The sequence below is a fragment of the Podarcis erhardii genome (assembly GCF_964252035.2).
Source record: "Podarcis erhardii genome assembly, chromosome: 10".
Classification (NCBI taxonomy): domain Eukaryota; kingdom Metazoa; phylum Chordata; class Lepidosauria; order Squamata; family Lacertidae; genus Podarcis; species Podarcis erhardii.
Window position 1 is genome coordinate 30,812,249 of NC_138500.1, and position 13,918 is coordinate 30,826,166.

At 46.8% G+C, this 13,918-nt stretch overlaps 1 protein-coding gene across 3 annotated transcripts in view; it reads left to right on the plus strand.

Annotated features, from left to right (window-relative positions):
• The window catches only part of LOC309350608 (TGF-beta-activated kinase 1 and MAP3K7-binding protein 1), a 52,150-nt gene continuing 38,232 nt past the window's right edge, over positions 1 to 13,918 (plus strand). The window contains exon 1 of one of the 3 annotated variants that reach the window (XM_081877611.1): positions 1 to 492. In XM_081877611.1, coding sequence (XP_081733737.1) covers positions 394 to 492 — 99 coding nt within the window. In that variant the 5' untranslated portion in view covers positions 1 to 393. The remainder of the gene's footprint in view (positions 493 to 13,918) is intronic. The other 2 variants (XM_081877609.1, XM_081877612.1) reach the window with 2 other exon arrangements.

Genomic DNA, 13,918 nt, shown 5'->3' on the forward strand with positions numbered 1-13,918 from the left:
CCCCATGACTGCCGCGAAACCGGGGGCGCGCCTGGCTTGCCGCTGAGCCCAAGCCTGCCACTGGTGCCCTGGCTGCGAGCGTGTTGCGCTCTCCTCCATCGCCAGCCAGCCAGCCAGGCAGGCAAGCAGGCAAGCAGGCGGGGCGGTGAGCGAGAGGCGAGCCGGAGCGCGGGCTGCCATGCCCAGCTAGCCTTTCCCTTGCCTCGCACACCACCCTTGCGGCACTGCCTCCGCTAAGGCTGCCCCTGCACGGCGCGCCCTCCTTGCCGGGCAGCGCGGGCTGGCTCGTTTCCCCTTCGCCGAAGCACCCCCGGCCCGCCAGTGCAATAAACTTTTCGCAGCCGACAGAGCGACCAGCAGAGCGGCGGGTCTTGCCCCGGGGTCGCTCCCAGGATGGAACAGGGCGCGTACGGAGCTGGCAAAGCCGGGGGCGCCTTTGACCCTCAGACCTTCATCCGGCAACCTCACACGATCCTCCGGATGGTTTCTTGGGTAAGGACTCGGAGGACGCCTCCCTGGCCGCGCGGGGGAGGGAAGGCCATTGGCGTGGGAAATAACAAAAACACGTGCAAAGCAATCGGCACGTCTGAAAGAGAGATCTGCAGAGAGCCCTGGGCGGGCTTGACTTGGCTGTGGGGTTGATCCCTATCCTGCTGACTGAGCACCCAGGGCAAGCTTTAGATGACACTCAGCGGGGCTTTAAGGAGGAGGAGGAATGTCCTTCCCAGCGCGCGCGCGCGCACGCGAGATCGTGGAAAGGAAGATTAGGAAAGCCCAGCGCCGGGTGGTTGGATTTGGGGGACCCACTTCTCGGCTTCCCCTGCCCCCGTGGGGCGAAGGAGATCGCGGGGTAGGGGTGCCGGCCAAGCGGGCAACTGGGGTGGGGGGAATCCTGCAACGCCGCCTGCCCAAAGTGACCTCTAAGATGGGAGCGAGGCCGTGTCTTCGCTGTCATGGAGCCCCCAGCTCGGCTTGCTTCTTCCATCTCCGTTTTCCGTCTCTTGTGCAGCGCCGCTTCTAGTCGGCGGCGGGGCGGCAGTGTTTGCAAACTGGTGCTCTGTGTGTGTTTGTGTTGTGCAGACTGTGGAGCACACAGCTAGCCCGGCAAGCAAGGTGCAAAATGGCATTGTGAGCGCCCTTCCCCCGCCTCTCTTCATTGCCCAGATCTCTCCGGGTGAAGCGTTTGGAAAACTAGGAAACATGCCCTCCCAGCCGCCTTCTGTATTGGAGACTCCCCCTCTCTCTTGTTTCTTCCCCTTTCCAAAACTACTGCCGGCTTCCTTTGAAAGATGGAAATGGTTAAGCCGGTCCTCCAGCCTCGTAAGCCTGACGCTGCTATTATTAAATGTTCATGAAAACATGCAGAAAATGGGAGAGTTTCCCATAACCTGCGCGATGAGCTGTTAATGGTGAGGCAGTTGGACGAGAGAACTGCAAAAGTGATTCTGAATTTCAGCTGCCCTTTTCCTAACCCTTCCCTTAATTTATTTCAGTTGGTTCCTGCTTATTTCATTTACAGAGGATGGGGGGGGGGCGCGGAAGGAGGGGAGGGTGCAAATGCGTGGTGTCCTCCTCTTCCAAATCCTCCTCCACCTTCAGTTTTACCGTGTAGCAAATTTTATGTAACGTTCATGTGTGATGGAGGAAGCGAGTTGATGGGATCCGTCAGCAAGAGGAGGGAAGGCTGGCTGCTCTCTCGACTGTGCGGCTCCCTCTGGGTGGGGGGAGGTCACTTATCTTGTGACACTTTCGCCATGGCTGCCCGTGTGTGCCTGGAGCATTTGCAAGAAGGTCACTGGGATTAAGGGAGCAGGCTGCAAACAATAAGCTGGAGGGCGGCAGAGAGAGATTTGTCTCTTGTGGGAGTCTGTAGGGAGAGAGGGAAGGAGGACACAGCCAGGTAAAGCAGATCTTGGAGGTGAGATGCCTTCTTCTCACCCTCCCCCAGTAGGCCAAGAAAGAGAGAGAGGGGGAGAGTAAATGTTGGATAGGAACAGGGCATCTCTTGTTGTGAGGGATGATGGTGTAGGAAGAGTTTGTTGTTGTTTAGTCGTGTCCAACTCTTCGTGACCCCATGGACCAGAGCACGCCAGGCACTCCTATCTTCCACTGCCTCCTGCAGCTTGGTCAGACTCATGTTTGTCGCTTCAAGAACACTATCCAACCATCTTGTCCTCTGTCGTCCCCTTGTGCCCTCAATCTTTCCCAACATCAGGGTCTTTTCCAGGGTGTCTTCTCTTCTCATGAGGTGGCCAAAGTATTGGAGCCTCAGCTTCACGATCTGTCCTTCCAGTGAGCACTCAGGGCTGATTTCCTTAAGAATGGATGCGTTTGATCTTCTTGCAGTCCATGGGACTCTCAAGAGTCTCCTAGGAAGAGTTTAGCCTCTCCTATTGCAGCCACTAAGGCAGGGGTCAGCAAGGTTTATCTTGCCTGGGCCGGATTGGTGCCGCAGAGACCCCTCTGTGGGCTGGATTCTGCACCTGTGATTTTCAGCATTTGCGCTTGCACAGACGCGATTTTAGGCGCCGTGGAAGTGAGTCCCCATACTGCACTGTGCCGGTTTAGTGCAGCATGCGAATGGGCAACTCAGTTTGGGGGCAGTTCATGGGCCAGTTAAACAACCTCCGCAGGCCATGGGCCTTAGGTTGCTGACCCCTGCAATAAAGTTAGCCCAGGAAGTTGCCTTGAAGTGTTTTGTTCATCTCACCCACTATTTGTCTACCTTTTGCAAGCACAGCATTTATCTTTGACATTTATATCTCACTTTTCTCAAGGTTCTCCCCCTCCCCATATTCCAAATAGTTGTTGCTTTTGGGCAAAGAGAGAGTTAGCAGCCTCCCCAAGCACAACCAGTGTGCCTGCCACCTGTTTTTCTGTCGACTGCTGGTGCCCCTTCCCTTCCTGTGCTGCCTGACTGCATGTGACTTGGAGGAAATGTTTGGAGATGAGAGAAGGAGGAAGGAGCTCTGCAGAATTGCTAGCAGTGCCCTGAAGAAGGGATTAATATGGTTGGCTGGTGTGTCTGCCTGGGCTCATTTTGCAGTGCTGTATGCTAGTGTTCGAACCAGAGGGCGGAAGACATTCTAGCAATAATCTCCTGGCTTTCACATCCGCCAGTGAAATTCAACATGATGTGGTGGGAGAACCTTTTTTGCTGTTGCGCAAACACTTGAATGAGGCAAAGCAGCAAAGAGCACAGGTGACAGCGCTGGCCCAATTATGATTGACATGACGTTAGATGGGACACTTCTGTCCTTGATAATCTGGGACAGAATGTTCTCCCCTTTAAAGCTGTGACTTCATTCTGTTACTGCAGGGCTTTCCAAGTACAGGAGAAGAGAGAGGGTTTCTGCAGTCTGCTTCTTTCTGCTTCAGAATATCACCTTATTGGCTCTCTTCACGAAATCAGATGACTTCCCAGCTGCAGAAAGAAACCCAGCATCCAAATTATTCTTGGATGTCCTCCTGTTTCCCCAAAGCCACCAACTGCCTACTGCACCTTGACCTTGGAAGTGACTTTGATACCCTTCTATTTCTTGTGATAGTGTGTTACTTTGCTTTGTAAAAACACGTGAGTTGCAGAATAGTGGAAACTCTTAAAGACCATTCCTGTGCCTAGGAGTAGGTCCCATTGAATTAAAGGGGCTTACTTCAATGTGCATGAAAATCTCAGGAATTGGAGTACTGGCTTAGCTGAGCAAGTCAAGAGATGGAGAAACTTAGAGCCTCATTCCTCCCGCATTTGAATGTTCTTCTCTCCCATATGGTAAAAGTTCAGTCTTTGTGCCTCTCACTCGTTTTTCACTCCTGTACTGTAGGTTACAATTTCACTTTAAATGCAAGCTTAAGCATGCTTACTTGGAAGTAAGTTCCACTGAGTTCAGTGAGACTTGCTTCTAGGCAATGTACATAGTAATATAGCTGTACTGTACATGTTTGAACTCCGTCATATCATTAGAGATGTGCTCGGTACATTAACTTTGCATAGTAAAAGAAATCCCCCCTTTCTCCATCAAGTCTGAAGTGCTTAACAGATGAGGCACACAATATTAAATCTGCTAACCTATTTTTTCCTTTTTTGTCTCAAGTATATTGCAGTGGTGGCCAGAATAGAATTTGTACCCTCCATGCTGTCTCCAAAACTTTCAGACTCTTATTTTTGCCCCCCTCCCCCCAATTACTGCGGCAACATTTTAGAACTTTAAGGTGCTTGTTTTTTAAAAGCCATATTCTAATCCTCATGGCATTAATGGCAAGGCTGAAAATGCAGTGGCAATGCCTGCTAATGGAGCCATCTCCAACTTGGTGCCTGTCAGGTAAACACCGTCTTGCTGGCTGGGGCTGATGGGAGTTGTAGTCCAAAACTTATGGAGGGCTGTGTTAATGGCTCAGAAATAGGAAGGTAAGAACTAAGTTCAGTTTTTCCAAGTCCCAGAACCTCCAGATGTACTTCATGAACTGCATGGGAGTGTTCACTATTGGGGCTTCTGGAACAATACATTGCCGTGTAGGTACAATATATTGATAGGTTGTGGTTGTACCTGCAGCATTCCACCATCGGGATGAGCTTCATGACAAGCAAAACAAGCCAACCCATACAGATTCCCAGTGTGGCCCTAACCCTAGCCCTCAAAGGAAAATAATGAGATACCTCAATGGTTAGATGTGCAGGCGCATCCGATTTGCAGATTTCTGATGTTTCAAGCCTTGTTTGTTTATATGGAAACTCATATGGCTGCAGAAGTTGGGAGATTTGTAGGCCCATTCTATCCACAGTTAAGGAATCTCCAGTTGGGAACGGTAGTGACTAAAAGAAGACAGGAAAGAGTTTCTGAAATTCCTGGCACTTTTCTAGAATGCCATTGTAGAGCTCAAATCTCCACAAGAATCTGGGGGCAAAGATTGTGGGACAGAAAATAACAGTAACAGACCAGCCCTACGTAAGCTTACTTGGAATTAAGCACCACTGGGCTCAGTGAGACTTAGGACTAAGTAATTGAGCAAAGGTCTGCAAGAAAAGACTGCACACTGAATTAAAGGCATTTTGAGCTAATAGTGACTTCACAGCTGCTCTGCAGAGTTGCCAGTTTCTCAACCAGCCACTGCAGCTGTGCCTGTAGCAGTAGCTTGGTGTGCAGATATTTAAAAAGTGATAGCGTTTTCTCTCCATCGTGTGAAAACATGCAAATGCTGGGATTTATTCCGCACCTCAAGCTGCACAGGAGCAGACCAAATTGATTTTCATGGTCATTTGGCAACCCTAATGCTACACCTGTCAGATGCAGTGCAGCTTTTGGAAGCCCATGATCAGGAATACAAAAATAACCCCCCTCTTCTGTGAGGTGTCATTGGTGGTGGCAGTCCAATTCGAATTGTGTTTGGAATTCCTATTTAATTCGATGGGACTTAACTTCCCAGTATAAATATGTTTCAGGCAGCATCTTTAAATGATCAGGCCCTGGCATATTACCATGCTGATGGTACTAACACTGTTGGAGTGATAAGATGTCACAGAAAGTAGGGCTCAATATCCTAAGTGGTTTTTAGAAGAAAGAAAAGCTGTCTTCTGTTACACCTGCGCATCCTGAATGCTAGGTGAGATTATATTTGGGCGTGAAAGACACCTTTAATTCACTAGTTTAATCCAGTTTTTCTCAACCTTTTCCTGACCATGTACCCCTTCTGACCTTGTTTCCTTCCTGTGCCTCCCCCCCCCCACCACCAAGTGTAGCCAGGGGGAATATAGGGGGCAGCTGCTCCCCCAATAAGTAAAAATCAATACAAATCAATGGTTCTGCCCCCCCCCCCAATATTGACTATGCCTATCAGGTAAATAAGGTAGCTATTTAAATGTTTTATGTGTAAATAGAACTTGTTTTATTTATAATTTTTATAATTTATACAAAATACAATTACCGGTACAGTACATAAAAAAAGGAACATAATGAAATATTGTTGAAACAGAAAAACATAGCTCATAGAGCTGGCAGGGACTCTAAGGTAGGAAACTTAGCTAAAGCATCCATGATAGATGGTCATCCAGCCTCTGCTTAGAAACCTCCAAGAAGGAGAGTCCACAGCCTCCCGAGGGACATCCATCTTCCATGTATTATAAAAAGTAAACAACACTTATTTGGCCCCAGTTATTTGACATAGAGGTTGAAACCTACAGATACAGTCCAAAAGGCACATGGGGAGTTCTGTATATATGGGAGAATTTTGAAAAGCAGATGATCCACACTGAGGATTGTCATCTGGAGGAGCCCTGGCTGCCTAGATAAAACACTATAGTCCCACACACCTTTACCTGGGAGTAAGGCCCGCTGGCAAGTTCTTAAAGAAATGGGAGTGCCTGATCACCTCATCTGTCTCCTGAGAAATCTCTATGTGGGACAAGAAGCTACAGTTAGAACTGGATATGGAACAACTGATTGGTTCAAAATTGGGAAAGGAGTACAACAAGGCTGTATATTGTCTCCCTGCTTATTTAACTTATATGCAGAATTCATCATGCGAAAGGCTGGGCTGGATGAATCCGAAGCCGGAATTAAGATTGCCGGAAGAAATATCAACAACCTCAGATATGCAGATGACACAACCTTGATGGCAGAAAGTGAGGAGGAATTAAATAACCTTTTAATGAGGGTGAAAGAGGAGAGTGCAAAATATGGTCTGAAGCTCAACATCAAAAAAACGAAGATCATGGCCACTGGGCCCATCACCTCCTGGCAAATAGAAGGGGAAGAAATGGAGGTAGTGAGAGATTTTACTTTCTTGGGCTCCATGATCATTGCAGATGGTGACAGCAGTCGCGAAATTAAAAGACGCCTGCTCCTTGGGAGAAAGGCGATGGCAAACCTAGACAGCATCTTAAAAAGCAGAGACATCACCTTGCCAACAAAGGTCCGTATAGTTAAAGCTATGGTTTTCCCAGTAGTGATGTATGGAAGTGAGAGCTGGACCATCAAGAAGGCTGATCGCCAAATAATTGATGCTTTTGAATTATGGTGCTGGGGGAGACTCTTGAGAGTCCCATGGACTGCAAGAAGATCAAACATATCCATTCTTAAGGAAACCAGCCCTGAGTGCTCACTGGAAGGACAGATCCTGAAGCTGAGGCTCCAATACTTTGGCTACCTCATGAGAAGAGAAGACACCCTGGAAAAGACCCTGATGTTGGGAAAGACTGAGGGCACAAGGAGAAGGGGACGACAGAGGACGAGATGGTTGGACAGTGTTCTCGAAGATACAAACATGAGTCTGACCAAACTGCGGGAGGCAGTGGAAGACAGGAGTGCCTGGCGTGCTCTGGTCCATGGGGTCACGAAGAGTCGGACACAACTAAACGACTAAACAACAACAAGGCCCGCTGAACTCAGTGCAACTTTCTTCTGAGTAGACACATAGTTATTTACTAGATGCAAGTCAGCTGCACCAGACGACCCTTCTCGGCTAGGCACTGTGGTGGATTTCATCCTGCGCCTTGCAGAGCTGGGCTGACATTGCCAACGGGCCCAGCGCCCATTGGCAACATCTAAAGGCACCGATCCAAGAAATGCACATTTTCAATGCAAAAAGGAGCATTAGGCCCTGGTGGGCCTTCCCCTTACCCACTTGTGATTGGACAAGCAAATAGCCAGCCAATCAGGATTTTTTATTTTAAAAATGTGGTTTTCCCCCTTCACTTCTCACTTCCCTCTGTGGCCACCTAGCCTTGTGCTGTGGCCCCCCATTTATGCAATTTTCACCTGTGCCCCCCTTGGAATATCCTGGGGCCCCACAGGGAGCCATATGGCTCCTGCTTGGGAAACACTGGTTTAATAGGGAATTAGATCTGCTCAAGTCCACTAATGACCAAAAATAGTTCTGAAAAGAAAACAAAAACCCTTCATTTTTTGATGATGTACATTGTTGCCATAGCAGGAATTACCTTAGTAGAGACGTTCCTTACTGCGTAGGAGAGGAGCAGGATCTTAAGAAGGCGATCTGCAGTATTTAAAATTATTAAATATATATTTAAAATAACTTTTTAAAAAATAACGAAGTGCTGCCTAATTAACTGAGGGCGGTTCTTTTTAGTGAATTAGCACCTTATGTACAACCAATTGGAACTGCCTTCCAGATAAGCCTGCAAAAGCTGCTACCCTGCTCATTCCCACTTACTTCATAAGTCACTTGTAGAACATTCATGACATCAGCGAACAAGAGTAAAATAACCAACACATTTTCACATTTGCAAATGCTTCTCTGCTTGATCACCTGGAGGTAATTCTTACCTTGCTGAAGGTGATCAAGCAGGAAAACGGCTGTTTCTAAGCCTCAAATAGATCAGCCTCTATTTATGGCACTAACTTTTATAGATGCGAATGCTCATGGCCAGTAGTATACCACTGCTCCCAGTAGCCTTCCTGTTAAGGCTACACACACACACAAAAGCAAACAACTCTTGCTTTGAAGCTATCTGGGAGGGCAAGTTTTCATTGTTTACCTTTCCGAATCATTTTTTGCATGCAAGGCTATACACAAGCAGAATAATATTGGCATAGGAAGAAACATGCCTGCCTTCCAAACCACTTTTCTGCAGTGTTGAGTGTGGAAGTAAAAATGTGGCTAGCAAGATCCTTGTAGTGAGGTGTGCCTGTTGCGTGTGGTTCAGGTTTTCCAGTTTGCCTGGGGAGCTCTTTGTTCACCAACAGCTGCACTCTTCCTTTTAATAATAATCGAACAGCTTTGTGGTGTGTCTTTGTTTTCTGAATGCAGTGCCTTTTGAAGTGGCATATGTTCAAGGAAGCTAGCACATAAGACAACTCTGTGTAACAGGGGAAGCTATGCTTCAAATCATGCAGGAGTTGGCAACCTTTTGGTGCATATTTGCAAACCAGAGAAACTCTCATGGGCACCCCAGAAACTGCCACTTATTCTACTGGCTACAACAGGATACATCCTTCATGCTTAATTTCAACAGTGGTGGCAACCGTCTGGGAAAGGCCTCGTTGGGCCCCTTTGTAGCTGTGGTTGTCATGTTGCCAACTTCTATTAAAACACAACATGGCCCCTAATCTTCAGAAGAGGGTTGTTGTCTTTTTGTGTTAGTGGAGCCTTACCTGAGAATAAGCCTCACACAGTGCAACTTAATTATGAAGCCTGGAATTGTGATGCAAAGGGCAGAGTTGATAAGCTTTCCCCCATAGCGCTTTCCCCATTACTATCTGGAAAATGTTCCTCCACCTGCCTTGCGCATGTTAAAAAAGGCATGGGAGCTCTGGTAGAGAAAAGATTTGGCAGCCTTATTTGTCACATGATATACAGCAATCATTCCTGTCCCCTCCATTTTGCAATTTGTCTCTGGGTACATCAATATATCTGGCACTGAGCAAGCTGTAGCTTTATAGGTTACACATTCACATTTTATTATAGCATTATGTGCTGTTTCAGGAGATCTTATTCTGGGCATTCATTTAAAAGTTCTTTGACAGGAACTGCATCATGTGAGTAGGAAAATGGCTGTCTGGAAAATCATAATAATTGTATGGTAATGATTGTTAACAAGCTGCTGCCTGTTTAAGGTTTTTTGTTTTTTTTAATCTGCTTGCAGAATAGGGCTTTTCAAAAAATAGAATCCAAGCCATATTTAAAGCCCACCCTTTTCACTTGGAAGTATTTAAATGTAAAAAGACCTTTGCAAGCTGTCTATAAAATAGAGCAGAGCTGAATTTTCATTGCAGCGCAGAGGGAAATAGCACAGAGGGACGAATCATCGGGCAAATGGGGATATGCTGTATTTGTTTTCGGGAAATGGCAGAGAAAGTGCTCCAAAATGAGAAGGGCTCATGCATGAAGCTTAAATGCTGAGAAAGATTGGAGGTGGCAGCTGTACTGTGAATTAAATGTGAGCTTGCAGCAAGTTGTGGCAGAAAAGGTACTCCTCGTTATTTCAAGCAACATATGCAGAGACACAGAATGTTTATTAACGTTGTGAGACTGTTACATTCAAACCAAACCTCTTGGTTGCAATCCTATGCACCTGTTATGAGGGTGTGTTTTTTTTTGGGGGGGGGGTATGCCTGAGTCCCTCTTCTAATTCTTGGATCCAGCACAATTGCTGGAGTAGCCAAGCCAGCATAGTAATGGTCATTAAGGGAACAAAGGGAGTGGCTCTGTGCTAGAGGACAAATGGGTGGGCCTCTCAGTTAGTTAGAAAGACAAAAGGCCAGAGTGGAGAGTTGAGTTATGGGAGCTAGAAGCTGGAACAGCAGAGAGAGAGAAGCCATGGCTGATTTCCAAGGCTGTGGCTATGTGAGAAGCTTTACCCTCTTGTGGTGTTAATGCTACGAAGCCTTCCATCGTAGGTTGTGCAAATGAACCATATAACCTAATGATACCGCAGTCTCCCTGAGTAGGCGCCTGGAACCCCCGGCATCTTGTGCCACTCAGAGGTTGGGGTGGCATGCAACAAACCTTTATCTAAGTCCAATTGCACTTGACAACAACAACAACAACAACAACAACAACAACAACAACAACAACAAATAATAATAATAATAATAATAATAATAATAATAATAATAATAATAATAATAATTTATTATTTATACCCCACCCATCTGGCTGGGCCTCCCCAGCCACTCCGGGCAGCTTCCAACAAAACATTAAAATACAGTAATGCATCATGATGGATTTACTTCTGAGTAGACATGGAAAAGATTGCCCTGTTAGTAACAGAAACATTGTTGGACATTCCAAGCAACACAAGCCTTCATATCGCCCTCATGAACTTCCCCTTTATGTGAAGGAAAATTCAAAGATTCAAAGTATGTCTTTGAATGACGTCACATGGAAGAGGGAGGCGCCACGAGTCCCAAAATAAAGAGAATAAGTGGTGTGCAATAGTCTGTTCTGCTAGTGCAAGATATTTCTGTTAGTGGAACAGGACTTTCCTCTCTGTAGCTCCCACCCACCCAAATCTGCTCTGGAGGATTGTGGAGCTTTGTCTACAACCCGTTCAGCAAGCATTGTTAAGCAAAGCAATGATCCCAGTGAGTTTTAAGCAACAATCCAGGGCATCTTCTCCAACCTGCTGTCCTTCATATGTTGTTGGACTACATCTTCTCTCACCCCCAGTCAGCATTGCCAGTGGTCAAGGATGATGGGACTTGTAGTCTGGCAACATCTTGAGGGCACCACATTGGGGAAGGCTGCTTCACTGAAATGTTTTCAGAGCATTGGGGCGTGGGTGGCAGTGGAGCACCCTTTTGGAGCGAGGGAGCCACTGTGATGCAATGGTTAGACTGCAAGAGGAGGAGTGGAAGACCCAGATTCAGAGTCTCCGCTCTGCCAGAAAGCTTTGGACCAGGTTTTATCTCAACCAACCTCATGGGGATAGCGTCAGGATAAAATGGGAAGGGAATCGAACTGTTTTTGCCATCCTGAATTTCTTGCAGGAAAGGTGGAATAAAAACAACAAATTGAGAGTTCTAAAATATTCCCCAATAAAAGCTTGAACATTCAAAACTCAGGATCATTGTATTTGACAAATACCGCTTCATATTCCCACTAGGATAGTTCTTACTTTGTTTGAAAAAATAAATAGCAAAGAAGTCATTTTCCCTCGTAATGGCATCAAAATCTCTCCAGCATACAGTTATTGGGTCCAGAGCTCAGGATTCCTCCTGGGCTTTGGTTACATACAAGGCAGAAATGACAAGTCATCTTGTGATACCTTAAAGGCCAACAAATTTGTCAAGGTGTAAGGATTCATGGACTTAAAGTATGTTTCCATCAGATGCAGTAAGTGTTATCCTGAGTTGCAGGTAACACTGTTGGAGTTCTTTAGGCTCTGCTTTTTGCAATGCTGCAGAGACAGGAGAAGCCACGTCTGCTGAGATCCTAGACCTACCCCAAATGAAACTTTTAAGGTGCAAGAGCTCTCTTAGTGTCTGAACCTTGTACACCATTTAGCATTGTATCAGAAATACAGATCAGCTTCCAGACTGCCATCAGATGCAATAAGAGCTGATGGTTCTCTGATTTAAAAAAGAGAGAGCAGCAAAGCAAACTCTGTTCCACGAGTAACGTTGACTTTGGAATTATCAACACAAAAGAAGGGGGATTGAGAGAGACTCTTGCTTTAGTCAAATTAGGCAGACAAGTCTCCAGGTAATGACTATCCTTGAGGACTGCCCAAGGCAGGTGTATGGGTCATTAGCATCCATAGCAACAGTGGAAGGTACCTGCAGTCTTATTTTTCCTGCAAAGCGTTCTGCCAGCTATATGTCTTGTGCTGTTGTCCATTCACAAAAGTCAGCCAATTACGAAAACATTGCAGTGCTTTTGAGAAATATTATATGCCTTTTCCTGCATCCCACCAGCTGGAGCTATCCTGGGGTATAGGGGCAACTTGTGTGACTCTTCCCTGAGGTTTTATGAACAGCAGCAGTAGAGCCATCAGATCAGACCCCTCCAGATGTGTTGGTCTAAAGCTCCCATCAATGCCAACCAGTGTGGCCAATGGTCAGGGATGATGAGAATTGTGGGACATTAACGTCTGTTGAACATCTGGACAAGTGGTGGGGAACATTTGGCCTTCCAAATCTTGAACCACAACTCCCATCAGCCCTAGCAAGCATGGCCAATGGCCTGGGATGATGGGAGTTGTAGTTCAGCAACAGGTGGAGGGCCAAAGGTTTCTCACACATGATCAAGCCCACTGGGTTGGGTTGTACAGTTCAGTCTGTCAGGATGTCAGCTGTGCTGAAGGAAGGAAGCCAGGAGGTAGCTCTCCAGAGGCTCAGACAGGGGTCTTCTCAGTTGCCTGATTCCTGGTCGTTCAAACCAGAGAAGCTAGGAGTTGATCCTGCGACCTTCTGCGTGCAAATCATGTGTTCTGCCACTGAGCTCTGCTCCCTCCCTGCAACTCACAATCGAGATCTCTTCTGCGGAGAGGGATATTATTATTGTTCCCCAAGGCTGACAGGTCCACAGGGCTCTTGTCTCTTCCTGATTTGCATGGAAAGAACAGTTCCCCCGCTGTGCCCTTTTCCATCGTAGAGCTGCAATGATAGGAGAACTCCTGCCTGGTAGAAATTATTCTTCTGAGCAACTCTTAAAGGTACAAGAGCAGACTTGGGATCGGACCGCCTTACATGTTCCCTCCTTGTTTTTTCTTCTCTCTGGCTAGGTGTGATAAAGATTGCTTAAACGCAGCCTTTCCCAGCCTAGTGTTCTGCAGATGTTATGGGCTGCAAAACCCACCAGCCCCTGCCGGCACACCTGTCCCATCTAGAGCTGATGGGAGTTGCCCAAAATATCTGGAAGGTTTCAGGTTGGCAAGGGATGGGTCAGAGTAAAGCAGATGCTTTTGTTAACGTAGCCTTAGATTAGGCCGCAGTAGGATCCAGTCATGGTTCCAGATGAGTCTCCAAGGGAACAGAAATGGCTCTGTGTGCTTCCTTCATTGGTGCTGATCTCTTCCAGCGGGTGGTAAACCAGCTAATGCTATGGGATCAGCAGTTAAGCTGGGGGAGTGGGCAGGGGATAGGGGCCAGATGCAGCAGCTTGTAAATACCATTCAAAGGCAAGGAAGGAGAGTAGGCCGCAGTTCACATCCTTATCAGTTTGCTGCAGTTCAGTCGCTTGCTCTCTGTGGGCCATGAAATGTTTTTACTGTTTGCCTGTTTGAGGGGTGTACTAAGGAGGTATTTAAATATATCCGAAACAACTAATTGCTTTGAAGAGCAACGATTCAGATTGAGAAATGGAACTTGCGTTAACCCTGCCTTTTCCTGGCAGCTCCATGTGTGAACTATGGTGGTTCCACATAGTGGTGCAAGCCAAGTAATTTTTGACTCTGGACTTCATGGTTTCACCAGCGGAGGGGACAGTTTTCAGTCAGTGCCAATGTGTGTTACTTCATTTC